The 17,706-nt window shown below is 30.7% G+C and overlaps 1 protein-coding gene and 1 long non-coding RNA gene across 4 annotated transcripts in view; one reads left to right on the top strand and one right to left on the bottom strand.

Annotated features, from left to right (window-relative positions):
- The first annotated feature begins 1,203 nt into the window (after positions 1-1,203).
- LOC126918005 (uncharacterized) overlaps positions 1,204-17,706 on the top strand; it is a 327,710-nt gene continuing 311,207 nt past the window's right edge. For all 3 annotated transcript variants that reach the window (XM_050725546.1, XM_050725536.1, XM_050725518.1), the window contains exon 1: positions 1,204-1,590. In XM_050725546.1, coding sequence (XP_050581503.1) covers positions 1,572-1,590 — 19 coding nt within the window. In that variant the 5' untranslated portion in view covers positions 1,204-1,571. The remainder of the gene's footprint in view (positions 1,591-17,706) is intronic.
- The window catches only part of LOC126918242 (uncharacterized), a 487,823-nt gene continuing 478,130 nt past the window's right edge, over positions 8,014-17,706 (bottom strand). Inside the window, exon 3 of the long non-coding RNA XR_007711281.1 lies at positions 8,014-8,441. This is a non-coding gene — a long non-coding RNA (uncharacterized LOC126918242). The remainder of the gene's footprint in view (positions 8,442-17,706) is intronic.

Here is a 17,706-nt window from a genome sequence, read left to right as displayed (position 1 = left end):
CTGAAATTTAAAATTGAAACAAATAGGTGCTGTTTCTAGACAGAAGGCAACAGAAAAAGTGTAATTTTTAATGAAAAATTTTTAGAGAACATAGTTGTGGTACTTGAATAATTGAATCAGAGCAACACATATGTGTGTCAGTAGTGATATTAAACTAAAATCTGGATCCTTATTGTAGAGCTAATAAATTATTATTTAAAAAATAATGAAAAATTTATTAATTCTTTGAATACTAAATATACTGGACTTGAACGTTTTCGACAAACTATGTCCGATTTCATAGGATTCTTATACTCAATATATTACATATAATATATTTCGTATACTACGTAAAATATTAATTACTTGTAAACGCATATTAAAATTGTTACTCTAATTTTTTGTTATATAAAATCATATATATATAAAGCAAAAGATTACGGATAAATCAAACTGCTATATATATATATTTTACTTTTTATAATCGTTACAGCAACATATAATAGAATATTACAACAACAAAAAATGTAAATCATTTTTAAAACCCAATGGCAATAGTGAAATTACAGCTTACAATTATAAAAATTTAAGAAAATATTTAGCTTTTTATTTACTAAATCTCCTTATAAAAAGTTATGTGACATTACATTAACTTGTACATAAAGTTCTTATATTGTAAATTTATTATTTTCCGAAGTGCATGAGATTCTAAATACTGATTCTAGAAAGCTTAATAAATCGGTACATATATGCATATCTATCGTACATATATGAGAATATGTTTTTTTTAAATTACATCAACTGTATGGAAATTAAACGAGGATGATTACCAGACTAATATGATTTCGACGATGCCTTCCGACGTTACTACAGTCGCTTATAATTCCAACACGTGAATGAGATGTAGAAAATTATAATAATCTGATGATAAACATTTAAAGTACGCATCGATACAGGAGAAAACATTTATCATTCTCTGCCACATCGACTTCGACTAAAATAGAAATTTGTCTGTCAATAATGCAGAATTCTATCTCTGCAACAATCGATACTTTTGTATCTACTTTCATTTTTGTACAGATTCCACTGTGATTTTTCTTTCACACTTTCTCACGTATCTACAATCGGTAAAACTGTAATTTCTTAGAGCGAACGACTGGCGTCTCTGACCGAGAAATATTAAGCGCAGGAGCCAGGGGCACGATTGTCCTCACGGGTTGCTAGTCAGCAGGAGTTTAGTCGGTGCCGGTCCCGAAACGCGTTCACGTCTGGACATTCTACGGGACACAATATCTAAGATGGCAACAAATATGTACATTTGATAGGGCAGTCGATTCGAGGAGAAATCTGATTCTGTTCGACCGGAACAATACGGTATAATGAACGGCTGACGAGATATAAAACGCGGCATGAACGGATAGTTGAGGGACCGGTGGTTATCAGTTCATTCCTTAAAATTCCGAAACGAGTCCAGCTTCTCGGGGGTGTGATATCGCTTTCTGTTTAACCAACTTGCCATATACGGCTGTTACCTGCGCGAAATAGACGTGGTGTGTGGGAAGTTAGGCATTCCAATGGCACGCCCGTGACCAATGGTTCCACAGGATAGAGGTAAGCAATACATTCGTCACGTCGACTCCTTCGTCCTTTTTCACGCCGCTTTTCTATACAGTACGCGCCAATCACTGTCACCGATTGGTGACAAATTTTTATTGAACTGTGTTTTTTCAAGAATCCACCGATTAATTGATAGTACGATAAAATTTGCCTATATATCGAAATTTTTGTTATTACTTGTAAGATTTAACAATGGTCAAGGAATCTATAAGAAGTCTATAATTATTAAAAGACAAAGATAACATGCTTGTCTTTTATTTAGAAATTGAATTTTGTAAGTTGAATTCGTTTATATCAAGATGTTTTGTTGCTATTGGTAACACTCCACGCTGATAAATGAATCTATGTGAAGGCTATAATTATTTTAAAGTGGAACAACATCTTTGTATTTCATGTAAAAAGTAAGCTTGATAAATCGAATTTTATAAAATGAAATTGCCTATTACGTTTGTATCAAAATATACGTTGCCTCATATCGATAAGACTTAACAGTAATGAACAGATCTATCAGAAGTTCGTAATTATTTACAAAATATGCTTGCATTCGATTTAGAACGCAAATTTTGTAAACCGAAGTTTGTGAAAATATCTGTATTGAAATTGTTTATCGTTTTTGTATCAAAATGTTTATCCTGATGTGATTTAACAATAATGAATATATATGAAATCTGCATCTATTAAAAAAGAAACAACATGCTTGTTTAGAAAATGAATTTTATGAAAGAATTCTACGAAAATGATTTTATATAAATGGAGTTTATGGGCAAGTCTATTTTAGAAAACTTTTCTTCACGTTCTTACTCATATATATGTATAGGTTGTTTCTTATACCATCAGTACTCCTTTCGAAATATTTGGATCCATGATTGAAATATGTTATGGAAATTATGTAATGGAAAATTTTATAGTGTTTATCGCATTTAATAAAAGGATTAGAACTTATCGAGGGAATCGAATTGATAATAACTTTGATCCCTCTTTGACTTACTCTGTTCGTCATTAAATTCCTCGTGGACATTGATCCAACAATTGCAGGTAATCTCATAGTAAGATGAAAATTGACTGAATTAGTTCTAGACTGGATAATGTAGAAATCCTGCAATTAAAATTACAATTCGATAACTGCTCTTATCCAGCTTATTTCAATTAATCACTTATAGCAAATTGGATTTTCAATTTCACCAGATAAAGATGAAATGATATTCCTAAAACTATGTATATATTTCAAATACTTTTTATTAATGTAACTTTTCCTAAATAATTTTAAAATTTTTATGAATATTAATTTCTAGTAATTAAAATTAAAATTACGAATAAATTTAAAAAATTTAGTTTATTAAATCTCGATATGGATATTAATTTTAGTGACGTTACTACATATGTATGTTTAATAAACATTCATCTTAAAAAATATAGTTCTTTGATATGACACGTTCATTACCAGGTACGTAAATATGAAACCGGAATTTTTGTATAGAAAATACACGTTTGTTGTATGAAAATGATTAAAAATATTTTATTCGAAGTATTGCCCATCGCTAGCTATACATTTGTCCCACCTGTCTGGCAATTGGTGGATGCCACGCCAAAAAAACTGTCGCTCTTTTGAGGCAAACCAGTCATCGAGCCATTTTCGTACATTTTCGTAAGAAGTGAAGTGCTGGTCAGAAAGTGCGTGTCCCATCGATGTAAATAAATAGTAATCGGACGGAGCCAAGTCTGGTGAGTAAGCCGAGTGCGAAAGTATTTCCCAACTGAACGCTTCAATCGTTTCCTTCACCGGTTTTGCTGTATCTGATGATGCATTATCATGAAGCAAAATTACTTTGTGTTGCCTTTTTTTGATATTCTGGTCGTTTTTCACGCAAAGCTTGATTCAAATCGATCATTTGTTGTCGGTAGCGCTCAGTATTAATGGTTTCGCCAGGTTTTAACAGCTCATAATAGATCACGTTCCACGTTCCACATTCTTCGTTCCTCACGTCAAAATTGCCACTTCTGAAATTTTTAAACCACTCAAAGCACTGTGATCTACCAAGAGCATGCTCACCGTAAGCTTTGACAAGCATTCGATGCGATTCTGCAACAGTTTTCTTCAAATGGTAACAGAAAATCAATGCTGTCCGCAAATCGTAGTTTCCAGGCACAAAATTCGACATGTTCAACGCTATTACAAACTATGCTGTTGTATGAAACTTGTATTGTTCTGAGTCGAAAATGTTTGTGAGATGTCAACAAAGACTTTTGGCATCAATGACGCAGTTTAGTGATAACTACATTATCAGCTAGGGCCATCTATATGCAAATTCCGGTTTCATACTTACAGACCTGATAAGTGCGAAACCGGATCTTACTTTGAGGTAGACTACCTGTTTTCTGGTTAAACAGATACATCCATTTTTATTTTTGAATTACAGTTCTTTTTACTTAGTTTTTATAAGCGCTTAGTGTGTTTACAGCAATGAATATTTTAAATGATTTTTCCTTGAATAAATTTTATAAAGTACTGAAATATTTTCCTTTAAAATATGAAAGGAAATGTTAACTGATATGTTTAAATAAAATTTATGTAACAACGTACAATAAAAATGTCATTAACATAAATGAAGTTTGTAATTGTCAGAGAATCATTATTTTTTCGCTTCTATTTTATTTATTAATAGATTAAATTATTTATTAATAGATTCGTAAAGTTTTATAATACATATTTATTATGGAATTCAGAAAATTAAAAATCATAATTAAAGTTATGACAATTATTAATAAAATAGTATAATATAAATTTAGTTATTTATATTAAGTTTGGTGAAATAATTAGCTTTTCCGAATGGGTGCTCCGTAGATTGTTGGTTTATAAATTCTGGAACTATTTGCTTTATTTGAGTCTTTCCCTACTTGTGCAAAGTGGGATTTCCATAACATTACTTTTAGAATGTTATATTATTATTTCAAACTGATTCATTTAATTATAGTTTTCCAGGAAGTCATATTATTATTTCAAAATAATTTTAGTCAATTGATTGCGTTAAACAAATTTCAAAATGCAGTATATCCTGTACTTGTAACTACTTGTACTTTATAAAATTTCATAAAAACCGTCTAATCATCAACTTTCGTAGTACTATTGCGTGTAAATTTATTTATGAATCACTATATATATATATAACATTCATATCTTTACTGACTGATGTGATGAAAACAGTGTTCTATATTAATAAGTTATTTGGAGCATCTTTGCAGGCTTCAAAGAAAGTAATATCACCATAATCTTTTAAATTTGCTTTTATATTTTTAGTCTCTTTTAATTTAGGAAAAATCCACAATAAAGGAGCCACCTCTGATTTCGGTAATTCTTTAATATGTTGTCAAAGTATATATGCTTTAATTTATTTTATCCGATCATAATTTATTCATTATTAACACTTTGACTGCCACGTCGAAATCACATGTTTCGCTGAGGATGCCACAGTGTTTTAACACAGTGCGCCGTTAAATGCAAGATTTGTTCTGATTGTTTATTTATTGATCTAATAAATCTAATAAATTTATTGTTCTAATAAAAATGTTTAATTGTTCAATGGGACGCTTCTTATTTCAAAGTATATTCTATTTATCGGTTATATTCAAAATGCCCTAACTGAATTTTCACTCAATTTTTACAATTGTAAGAAGTTCAAGCAGTCACCAATGACCACAGTTAAAGTGTTAAGCAATAACACTAAAATTTTTTTAATTATAGCACTGTTTCTGCATATTAGAATTATCATATCAACCATAAGAATAACAGAAATCAAAATAAACATCAATGAAAGTAAAAAACAAATAATCAATAGTAACATAAATTGCTCGTTAATCATAATGGTTTTACTGCCAGTAGGAGAATTATAAAAATAATAAAATTTATCATACAAAGATTAAAAAAAGACACCAACACCAAGAGACAACAACCAAGAAAATCGAAGAAAGAAATTATTCGAGTACGTCAATACTACCATAACTTGATATAATCTTGTCAATTAAATTAAATACATTCTTTACAAATTCTCACCAAAAACATTGGATACTTCAGGAATTTGCTAATGGCATTTAGAAGATATTTCATGAAATTTACTATATCTGTATGTATAGAACTAGTATACCATTAAACAATGATCTCTTTCTCCCTCATAGCAGCAAATTGCTTGAAGTAACTTTTGCAAGCTTCTGAAGTATTCAATTTTTTATCGTGAAAGAATATTTCGTATCTATTTCTCATTGAAATATATAGGATCTTTCTTTCAAATATCATCAAATATATCATATATAAATATATTAAATAAAATCGTCTGATCGGAGACATTCTAAATATTCTGAACAGTCCATTACAAAGCTACACTGGCGCTCATAAGCAGCCAGGTACCGTAGCCGACTTATAGCAACAATTAAAATGTATAAAGTAGTGAAAAAATGGCTAAAACTAATATTTATCATCTTGCTATATACTCGGCTAATAATTTTAATTATTTGTTTAAGCATTATTCAACAGTAAATTAAAATTGCGAATATAGTTTTTATTCAAATTTCTGAAATATTACTGTTTGAACTAACAATAGTCTTTTCATGGGCTTAGGAGGACCTTTTTTATCTGATCTATATTGTCTCGGAGAACAGATATGTATTAGTCGGTCAAAAAGGTTATGCAGTTTTTCACATGTAAATAAAAAGCGATTTTTTTAATAAAAGGAAATGTTTTTATTCAATATTGTATTGTCCATTTTGATTTACAATCTTCTCGCATTTTTCGAGCAGTGTCAAAATCACATGTTTATAAAAATCCCCATCTTCCCCGCAAAATTTGATATTGCCACACGAACTTATTGACCAACCTAATAATTTAGTGCTAAAATACTTTTGGAGAATATTTTATTATAAATTTTGTTGAAAAGTTATATTACAAGTTAATTTTTTGCAAATATTAATATTTTACTGCATATTTAATAATCTTTTACCATAATTTTATCATAATAATAAAATAATGGTATAAACACATAATTTTCATCCGCAGTTCTGTAATTAGATTATATCTTGTCAAAAATAAGTGTATCAATGTTCGGATACTTTTGATTGATAGTGTATTATCGAAAAAATGATTCCTTTTCTACGAAAGCACCTTGCAGAATATCACTTAGGCATTTTCATCCCGAAAATCTTCGACTACGATTTTCACCATATTATTTCAAAACCGAAATTCGACATTGTTTTTGCGAGGGCACTACATATAATCATTTCAGACGGGACACGCGTTACAAAGTTTCTTATGGGGATTTTTTAAAAATTCAAAACAGACCGTAGGTGGGACAGGAATACATATATGCATAGCGCAAATAACTACGTAACCAGACGCGATCTAGGAGAGCAGTGAATTTATGAATTCTTCTCCAACGTAATTTGCTTGTAACGTGAATAAAGACCGCAATTTACGGCAGGGAGATTGTTATCCTATTCTCTCTTGATATTATGCAGAACTTTTTGTAGCAAGGCGCTCTAAGGTTACCATAGTTTGCGCGTTGTTGCTTGGTTCATTCGAGTTTGAACAGGACTTATACATTGTCGGAGATAAATCACTTTTTTCAGAGGAAAAATCCGATGATATATGGGCAACAATAGGGCATTAATGCTTAGACTGTACGCCGCGCAAGAATTGAAAGAAAAGTGTGAAATACGAGTGGGATATTGGTTGGTTGGATTCTTGTAATTCAGTTGATGGTGTAATTTATCGGCTATTTTCATGCATTTTGTATAACTTACTTCGGAACAGTATTCGAAAATGCAAAATATTTATTGAAATTCTTATTCTAATTCTCGATATTTTACAGATCATTACATAAATTTTGTGATCCAAGGAAAAAAATTTACTGTGTAAACTTCACAGATGTTGTATCAATTGTAAAAGATTTCTTGGCAAAAGAATATTATCGACTTCAAAATATATGTCGGGTTTGGCGTTAGGTTTATGGGCGTGTAATGAATCTTCATTCGGACTAGCCATCGTTGTTGTACAATAGAGATTATATTTACTGCTATAAATATTGATTTTTACAAAGTTTGACATGTAACCCTGGTGATTAAACACTCAAGATGTTAGTGACAATGTTCTTAGGTTCAATAACGAATCCACGGTCAACGGGGTAACTCTTTGTTAAACGTAGATTATATTTTGAAGCACAAAGTAACGTTTGCTGTGACGCTCGGTATAATACTGCACCTAAAGACGATGTGCAAACTCTCCAAAGTGATCGCAAGAATAAAAGACTGATGGGAATTTTCCTCTCCTTACGATCGCGTTTGTTCGTTGCATATTGGTCGGGGATATCAACAAAATTTCAGCCGATGTTGCTAGGCAGACCTGCGTAGAGCTGACATTACTCCTGTCCGGGGTTTGATTGTTAATACAACGTGTGTCCCACAATATTGGCACTTCTCTGTTAGGTAAGAACGTTCATCCCGTGGCCGTGGCTACGTTCGGCGACCAGTTGTGTCACCTCGAGCCCAAGCCCATCGTTACAAATCTCGGGCAAACATAATAGGATTGAATCATAACAACTATTTCTAAGTTTTATCATTTAAGTACAGCTATAATAAATAGTCTAGACTAACATATTGGGGATCTTCCCAAAAATTCCAAAAGAAAGACCCCGATGTCCCCTCATCTCCGACTTATACAGGGTGGTTGGTAACTGGAGGTACAAGCGGAAAGGGGGTGATTCTACGCGAAAAAAGAAGTCGAAAATATAGAATAAAAATTTTTCGTTTGAGGCTTTGTTTTCGAGAAAATCGACTTTGAATTTTCGCTCGGTACGCGTGCACTTTATCACGTCTCGTTATAACGGATCTCACTGTAGATCTTTTTCGAAGTCGGTATAAAAATGATAGATCTCTGTTTCTAATAGTTCCACACCAAAGTAATGAAGGTGATGAATAAAAAGTTAAACATCTAAAAGGGAAACATTAGATAAAAGATCTTATAACATTAACAATACCATTCACTATACATGTGTGATATATCAAACTAATTTAGCTAAATTATAAAGGTTCTATCTTTAAGAAAACAAATTCTTTAAATATATATGTAAACTATTATTGTTTTAATTATGTCACAATAAATCAATCAAAAAAACATTATGACCTTTAACATGCCAAAGATACACTTTACCATTTTTATTGATATTATGGTATTTACATACAGCTGATAATTATTGAGTAATTATTAATCATGAGAACTTTTACAAATTACTTCCTATTTGTTTCGAAATTAACAAAATAGATATATTTAAGAGAAAGGACGAAAGATCAATTCAAATGACTAAAGATTAGTTATTAATTTTCATTAAAACGACTTGTGATTTTTTGTTTCATGCCACAGTAACAGTGTATTAAATGAAAAATTGTGCAATTTTCCAAGCTGTAATTCATGTCGTAAAATTGTTATCTATGAATTTCTGTAATGTAATAAGTGTTCGATATATAACGTATGCGGGACGTGATATTAGCTATTGAGAAAAATGAGAAGGCATTGAATATCGTGCTCCAGGGACAGCAAACTGAAAAGCCATTCTTCTTTTTTCGCTATTCGCTAGATTACCGGATATACTATGTCCTCATTTTTAGAAGTATGCATAAAAGACTATTATTATTTCTCTTTTCTGATAGAAAAGATCCGTTCGAGAATATATTCACCGTATTTGATTCCAGAGTTCTTTTTTTATAAACAAACGATCTTTTATTTTCTAACTATTGTTTGAAGTCATTTCTGCATTTATCATCTTACATGAATAAAATAATCTGAGATTAATCTAATAAATCCAATTTAATGTAATATACACAAGTGGCATCTGTTATTTGCCTCCACAGGTCATCCTATTCCAAGCATTAATTCAGATCATAATATTAAAATTTATATTGATTCTCTTAGTACCTTTTTTTGTCTCCATAAATCTAACCCCAACCTAACCCCAAATACAAATATAGCAACTAAGTTTTGTATTCACGAAATTAAGAGAAAATATAACGAATTTACGCAAAAATCCGCAAATAATGTATGATAGTTTAGGATTTTTCTGAATTCCATAACATGGGAATACCAAGCAACGAAAAAACCGATGTCCTGGTTAAAACAACAACTATAGAACAAATTGATAACTATATTTGTATTTCATTTACTGATTTTCGTGAACCATTTAAGTACAAATGTAATTTGAGTACGAAAAAGTGTATAAAAACTCAGGGGTACATAACAGGCAAGGAATAAATCCAAGATTATTTCGAAGACGATAATAAACTATGGTTCGCAAATAAACTCTCACGAGAGTTTGGCGTCACAATTAATTGACGCAAGTCAGATCATTACAATTCTTTTGCGTTTCATTCGCACATTGGAATTATAAGTGATATAAAATGCAGTTGCAACTTCGGAAAGTAGGATTTAAACTATAATCTGGCAATATCTCTTGTTTGATTCCTATAGAGCTGATCTAATAAAGGATTTAAGAAAATATAAACTGTGCCCGTTACCGAACATGAAGCTTTTACTTTATGAACCAGATATTAAAGCTCGTTCTCGTGTATACTTTTTTCTTAAAAAATGTAATTTCTAAATTTAAATTTTCTGTACAGTTAGTGTCTAAATCTCATGTATCGGGAAATGGTAAACTGTAAGAACTGTTTGTAAAGCCTAATGTAACTGTATAAAACGAAGTACGAATATGGAAAGATGCAGCGCGATAATGTGCACACACAACGAAATCTATTACATGGTAAATTTATGAAGGAAATAAACATATAAAGTTATTCACATTAATATCCGGACACAGCACTATCTCTGTATTTGCTGTTGTATATGACAAAAGATGACTTAAATAGCGCCTTGTTTATTCTACGAAAATATGAACCATTTATTGTAGCTTGAAAATACATTTTATTCTCGCGTCACATTACTATTCTATCAATTCTTAAAAATAGTTCGAACTATGAAATTCGCTATTTCATTATTTTGAAATTTTGCTATTGTATATGACAAGAGATGATTTAAATACCGCCTTGTTTATTCTACGAAAATATGAACCACTTATTGTAGCTTGAAAATACATTTTATTCTTGCGTCACACTACTATTCTATCAATTCTTAAAAACAGTTCGAACTGTAAAATAGATTTAATTTGTATAATTAATGCCAGAAGAAATTAACAGAATGTACAACAGATACATCAGATACAACACTTTCCCATTGACAAACAAGTTTTTGAATGTCTCTTTTATGTAGAGATTTTGATTAGCAAAACAACAGTTCAATCTTCATATTAGTGACAAATAAATCGCAAATGTTTATGCAAATTCGTATTTTTATTAACATAACTAGAAAAAATAGAATCTAAATGAAAATTTAACTCTAAATATTATAACGAGTACATCAAGTATTTTATATACTTGAACTTTTTAATATTATATGTAATCTGTTCTGTAATCTGTATGTAATTATATGTTATGTTATCTGTAATCATTTTTGCATATTTTAATGTCCCATAAATGCATAAAAATCCGTGGTCTACCGATAAATATCTACTAATTCTTTTGATGAAAACTTTTATCTTACAGTAATTTAGTACATTTTACTATAAAAAATTTCTAGAATCATTTCTTAAAATTTGTTTGCAAAATGAGAGTTTTATGAGAGTTTTCTTTTCAACAAATATTCATTTGCGTCCTTCTAAGACGTCTTCGATATTCTTCTGTTAGAGATAGCGTGTAGAATTTTTATTCGATCTTTTGAAAAATTCATAAATTATTTTTACGCTTCGTCGTACGAAACGTAATACCGTTCCCCTTTTTATACGCGAAACTCTACAATTTACATTAATTTCCGAGTATTCCAAGAATAGAGCGCAACCTCTTGAAAAAACATGACTCTACTTTGAATTCATTCGATCGAGCTTCTAAGGGAATTAGTAACGTTGTTACTGATGAATGAAAATTACTTCAATAACAAAGGAGAGGAGAAAGCTTTGTATTTTGTTAAATGAAAAAATCTTGTTTTCTAGGAAAAGTTCAATTACTTCTGTACTACCGTTTCAAGATGCAAATGTAAACAAATGAATATTTTATGATTTGTTGTTGTTTCGCAAAATGAAATTTCTCAAAAAGGAACAAGTAACGACTATTAAGCACTATTTTCTGTACAACAATTTGGAAGAAATATATAAAACATATTTATATACAGGATGGGGCAATAACTTTAATCACCTTGAGTGTTCGTTTCTTTTAGAGATATGGAAAATATCTGTCTATAGAAGTTGTGTGGCACATAGGGGGCTATAATATTGCAATAGTAATTTTTTTTATAGGTGGAAGACTTTAAGGAGCATTTCTGTAAATTGCATGTTTGTACTTTGCTATTTCCGTGAGAGTAGAGAATGTTTAGACGATTTACAATTTACAGAATGACCCTAATAGAAGATCATTCGACAATAAATAAAAGATGTTCGACAAACTGCCTGCTTGCATTAATGCAACTCTCAAACTGTCGGATTGTCCAAACCTTGCACTTGTTATCATTTTCGCATAGATTATTTTTAATATTTATTATATGTTTAAAATGGCTATTCATGGTGTATACTAATTCTCAAAAAAATATATGTTTGCAGTAAATATCTTGCAATTTTTATATAATGTACAGGATGTAAAGAAAGTAAGTGTAAAGAGGATTGTGTAGATTCTACATCTTCGGATTGGTGGATATTTGTAAAAAAAATTTTGTGCAAAACCAACCTTGACATTAAAATTCAAGGTTAAATCTGTTTATTGTAACGTATTTAATTCATCACGAAGAATAAAAATCTTAAAGGAACCAGGATGGTAAATAAACCTTCTCTCGGAAAAAGAATAATAAACTTTTAATAATTCTTAAACGAGCTTTATTTAAAATATGTCTATATCTATATATTTATATTTATTTTTAATAAAGGAAATAACATATTTAATAAAAGAAATAATTGATGAAACAGCAGGAACTTACAGATATATCAGAATACAGTAATAATGGAAGACTTACGTGTATAAAAATGATTTTCAACTAAGTTAACAATTAACATTAAACATTAGACAAGCCTCAGCATTCCTAAAGAATAACAGATTAATTGTCGTCCTTGCTCGTGCATGTTTCCTAATGAGCTTACATATTAGATCATCTAAAAAGTTTCTTTTATTTTATAAGGAAATAATGGATGCACAACATTTTCCGTTTTATACTATTTTATCGAATTACGTATGATCCATTTTGTTCTGTCAAAATAAAGATCACGACGTTCGACAGATTAGGTTTCATGTTTGTATAAAGATGCGTTGTTGTAAAAGACGTGTCTGTAAAAGAAAGACACTTTTCGGACAATCTAATAGAATAGGTCGTCGACAGCGCAGCGAATACGAGAGGAAACTTATAACTTTCTAAAATTCGCCGCGTTCATGCACTTCAAATACCTATATTGTCACTCCACAAGATTTTTTTATTGGATACTACTTAATTTACAATTATGCTTTCCGGGCAGCAGTAACATACTCAACCAACAGAAATTGCAACCAAATGGCATGAACCATGTGCCTACATTGATTAATGTTGGACATCCATTGCATAAATAAAACATCGAATTGAATGGTTTTTATTGACTGAAGTAAGTTTAAATAGCGAGAAAAAAGGACGAAAAATGCAATGAAGAAGGGGACATAGAAAGGGGGAAATGTAACACATAATGACAAGTTTATTAACCTGTATCAACAGTGCTACTTTTCTTGCACCTGACTACAAAATGTAAACACATTGTCAATGAAGCCAGTTGAAGAATTATTAAAACTTTAACATTCTTTTTTCGGGAGGAGGAGTCAATTGCGACCCATAGTTCCTTTGAGACCTTTGCTCTTCGTGGTGAGCAGAATAAATTGCAATAAAAAATGTGTTAGCCTTGAAAATCATGTTCAAAGTCAATTTTGCACGAACTTTTTTTTTACAAATTTCCGTCAGCCCACAACTTTAAAAAATAAATTTAAAAAATTACAGAAAAGCAACTTTCTAAATTATTCTACGTTACATACTATAAAAATCATTTTTTGCAGAAAATTAATTTTTGCTACTTCCTTTAAATATTTAGAAAAATATCCATTATTGAAGTACATAAGAGTTACACTCTTGATTTGTTTCACGTAATTCCGTGAATTTATCATCTATTTCTAAAATCATTATATTAAGATACTCTTTTAGACATCAAATAATAAAATGAATTAATTTTTTTACAAATAATAAATAACTATTATGCAGATAAAATATTGAATTGAAATAAACTTAATCGGATAACAATTTTAGATAAATATTTGTTGGAAACAATTCGAATGATCACAATTCTGTTTCCGATATCTTCAATTTATTCCGCAAGGAGCAATGCGTGTGTATGCGGATGTTCGAAAACTGAAAAACCGACCAATTCCAACCATTAGATAATGGACGTCCACTGCTCATTAAAGCTTTTCCAGGCACCGCGATACGTCCGTCACACCGTGCCGTGAAAAAAGCTTTCCCGATCCGCTTCTTCGCTGGGGCTGCGTCAGCTAGGTAAAGCCCGGGTGGAACGAGCGCAAAGGGCTCTTGGTATAGATCGCCTCGTTAAAGAGAGTTTGGAACACGAATGCAATCACGGCACTGACTGGGAAAAAATCCTTCTCGATCTAGCTAGGAATTTTCGTGTGTGTACGCGCGTGCCTCTCTATTGAGAAAGGCACATAAACGTGTGGAACGTGAGAATGCCGATCGTTGATCTGGTTAGGTCGTCACCATCGAGAATTTCACAATTTCCGAACGAATCCAATAATTTCCTCGTTTCAGAGGAGCGGGTTCGTTCACATACAGAGTATTGGTTACGTCGGAGAACTCGATCAACTTAACGATGATAAAATGGATTTAAATTGTACCTCATTCGCATGCACGCAAGACGCGAGAATATGCTGTGCACCGTGAAGGAAATAGCTGACGGAAAGAATATTTTCGATAATGCGTTTCGGGGTTGATTATGAGAAAATATTTGAAGAGATTTGATGGTTAGGTGTGGTGATGGAAAAAAGGAAAATGTGATTTGGAGTTTGTCCTTTTTCGTTTGTATTTGAGCTTTATTAAAGAATTCAAATTTTGTTCGAGATGTTCCGATTTATATTTATAAATTTATATCTAAGGTATATCCTTGATTTAATGAAATTTAAATGAGAGTTGAATTAGTTTATTGATTTTAGAAGTGTATTAAGTACTCAAATAATTTAATGAATAATCTAATTAGTAATGGAATTATTTAACTAACGAAAGATGCTGGAATTAATTAATAATATTACTTTAGCTAGTTTTAATATAAAACATTATTTAACAAAAAGTAATTAAAAACTAATAACAAAGTACTATGTAAAGCTAAATAATCAATAAGTGTATAACATAATATCAATAATATTATTATACACAGGACATTTTCTTCAATCTTAACATTTCATTTAACTTTAAATTAACTTTAAATTTAAAATTCCTTTAATATTTAGCATTTGTTTTAAATACTTCTATACTGTCGAGATCAGTGCTTTTGCAAAGTCTTTTACGTTTCTTCATTATGTTTTTTGTTACTATACGTACAAATTATCTGATAATAAATCACAATAAATGTAATGATATAAAATGACAGGGCTTAGTCTTTTGGAGTGAATAACTTATTGGATTATTTTACGATAAAAATTGTTACTGGTTTTCATAGAAATTACGAATTCTCAGTAGTTTCAGGATAAATTTATTTTACTAGTCATGCAATAATGTACTCAAAGCTTCTTATAGATAATTTCATAATTATGTTTCCTCGTGTAGATATTTTTTCTTCTATGTATATTTTATATTTATTATATTTATGTATATTTGTATATCTGTATGTGTAGTATGTGTATATTTATGTTATATGCGTATTATTAAAAATAAGCTTATAGTTACATTCTTTGCAAGTATTTATTTCTAATAATATCTATTAAGCACAAGATATAGTAAAATTAAACATATTATATTCTTTGTTTACCACGTATTACAGAAAAGGAATTATGAATGTTGAATTAGAGTGAAAAGTAAAATAATTCTATTTATAATTCTTAGTCACATAACAAAATATTTTACTTTAAATCGCCTAATTAATATCCAATTGTAAATATCTAATTATAATTTCAAATTATATATCCAACATGAGCGACAAAAAGAAATTAAGATAATTCTAATGCATAAAACTAGTAAAATTTTAATCATTAATATTTTGAACAATTTTATTAAACACAAATAAATTTTATATGTATTCTTTATCATTAGTATTTATCTGCTATAAAGTAAAATAACACTCATTACTTGAAACCTCAGATTTTTGCTGCAAAAGAATTCTCTAGTTTTAGGCTATTTTGCGTAATAGTTTAATCACTAAAAGAAAAATATTTAAATTAAAAAAGACAACTCTATCCGTGAAGAGGAAAGTTAAATGTTCGACGTTACTCGTATCATCGCACCGCCAATCGATCAATTTTTGTCTACATGAAACTACGCACTTGCCCATCGAAAATTTCTGTGGAGAAAAAGCAACAAAAAAAAAAAAAAAAAAAAGTAAAAAGAAAACACCCAATAGCCATCCATCTAGCCGAAGAGGCGCCCGCGGTTCGTTTTCAACTGGCATCGACGACACAACAGGCACACAGAAGTGGAGAACGTATATTGAAAGCCAGAATAACTGGTAAAAAAATCGTGTCAACGATCAGCGCGATGAAGCACCTGAATTAACCGCAGTTTAGTGTTTACTGAGCCCTCAACAATGTCTAGCGAGCAGGCAATCGATAGAGGAACGTGCGAAAAAAGCTTTCGGACCGCTTTTATCGACGAGTTTGACGAGGTGTGCACATATCGTCGAACGCTGATCGGTAAAAGCAACATAAAGGCTGCGGCATTTCATCTAAGCAGTGGATTGAAAATTATAGTGATGTAAGTCTGAATTTTAAAGATTTGAATCTAATTAAGTATTTCAACCATTAAAAATATCATCCCTTTATTTTTTTATTGAAGGAATTGGAATCTCCATATAAAGATTATTATGCAATACAGTGTACATTACACAGTATCAAACAAATTACAAGTACGGTTAGAATACATAATTTTCTTATACTATTAAGCTACAGTTTTTAAAAAACGAATAACTAAGATTGCACTATCGTTATAGTATTATAAGTAACATAATTATTTATAGTATACGTATAGTATAGTGAGGTTGCACACTAAAATAATAAATAATGATGAGAAAAAGGTCAATCTCTACAGTTGTTTAATTAATTTAGATTTCCTATTTATTTATTACAAATATTTATTACAGCTGTACAAGTGTCTACAGTGCCTGATATGTAGATGAAAATGCTTTGTTTGAAAGCTCACAAAAGTGTTCAAATACTTGTTACATAAAACTTTTATGAATATATTATGTGTGTTGTACAAAACTCTCTGAAATTTTGCGCTGTGAAGCGGCCGATCAACATTTGATTGCTTATAAATCGTCACTTTGTTGAATAAGAATCGCAATACAGACAATTTCGTTGTCAATTGAAAAGGAACTGCTTACAACACTTTCAAGTGTTTATCACTTCCCTCTCCAGTCCCATGTGATACCAAACGTTCGAAGGTTCATGTTTCTTTATATGCTTCGGGCTTGAGTTTCGCCCGAACATTAGCATTTTTTCTCATTTCCACATGTCTTCTTTCTGTTTTCAAGTTATTGAGATTTAACGAATATATTCAATTATTCGTTGCACCGACGCAGGAAGTTACAAATTAAGCTTAAGCGATATAAACGACGCTATGACCCTTCCCTTGAACCCGTATACTTGACTGTTTTCACTTCAAATCATTTTTCCGAAACCGTTACTAATTGGTGCGTACCTAGCTTAGTTTAAAGATATGAAAGGAGCATAGAAATATTCATCGCAATGCATTTATTCATCGCAAAACTATATTAATAGTCCGATCAAAATAGACATAAAAATAGTAATCAA

The sequence above is a fragment of the Bombus affinis genome, chromosome 1, assembly GCF_024516045.1.
Source record: "Bombus affinis isolate iyBomAffi1 chromosome 1, iyBomAffi1.2, whole genome shotgun sequence".
NCBI classification, from domain to species: domain Eukaryota; kingdom Metazoa; phylum Arthropoda; class Insecta; order Hymenoptera; family Apidae; genus Bombus; species Bombus affinis.
Note: the sequence above shows the minus strand (reverse complement) of the source record. Positions and strands in the feature narration are given on the sequence as shown.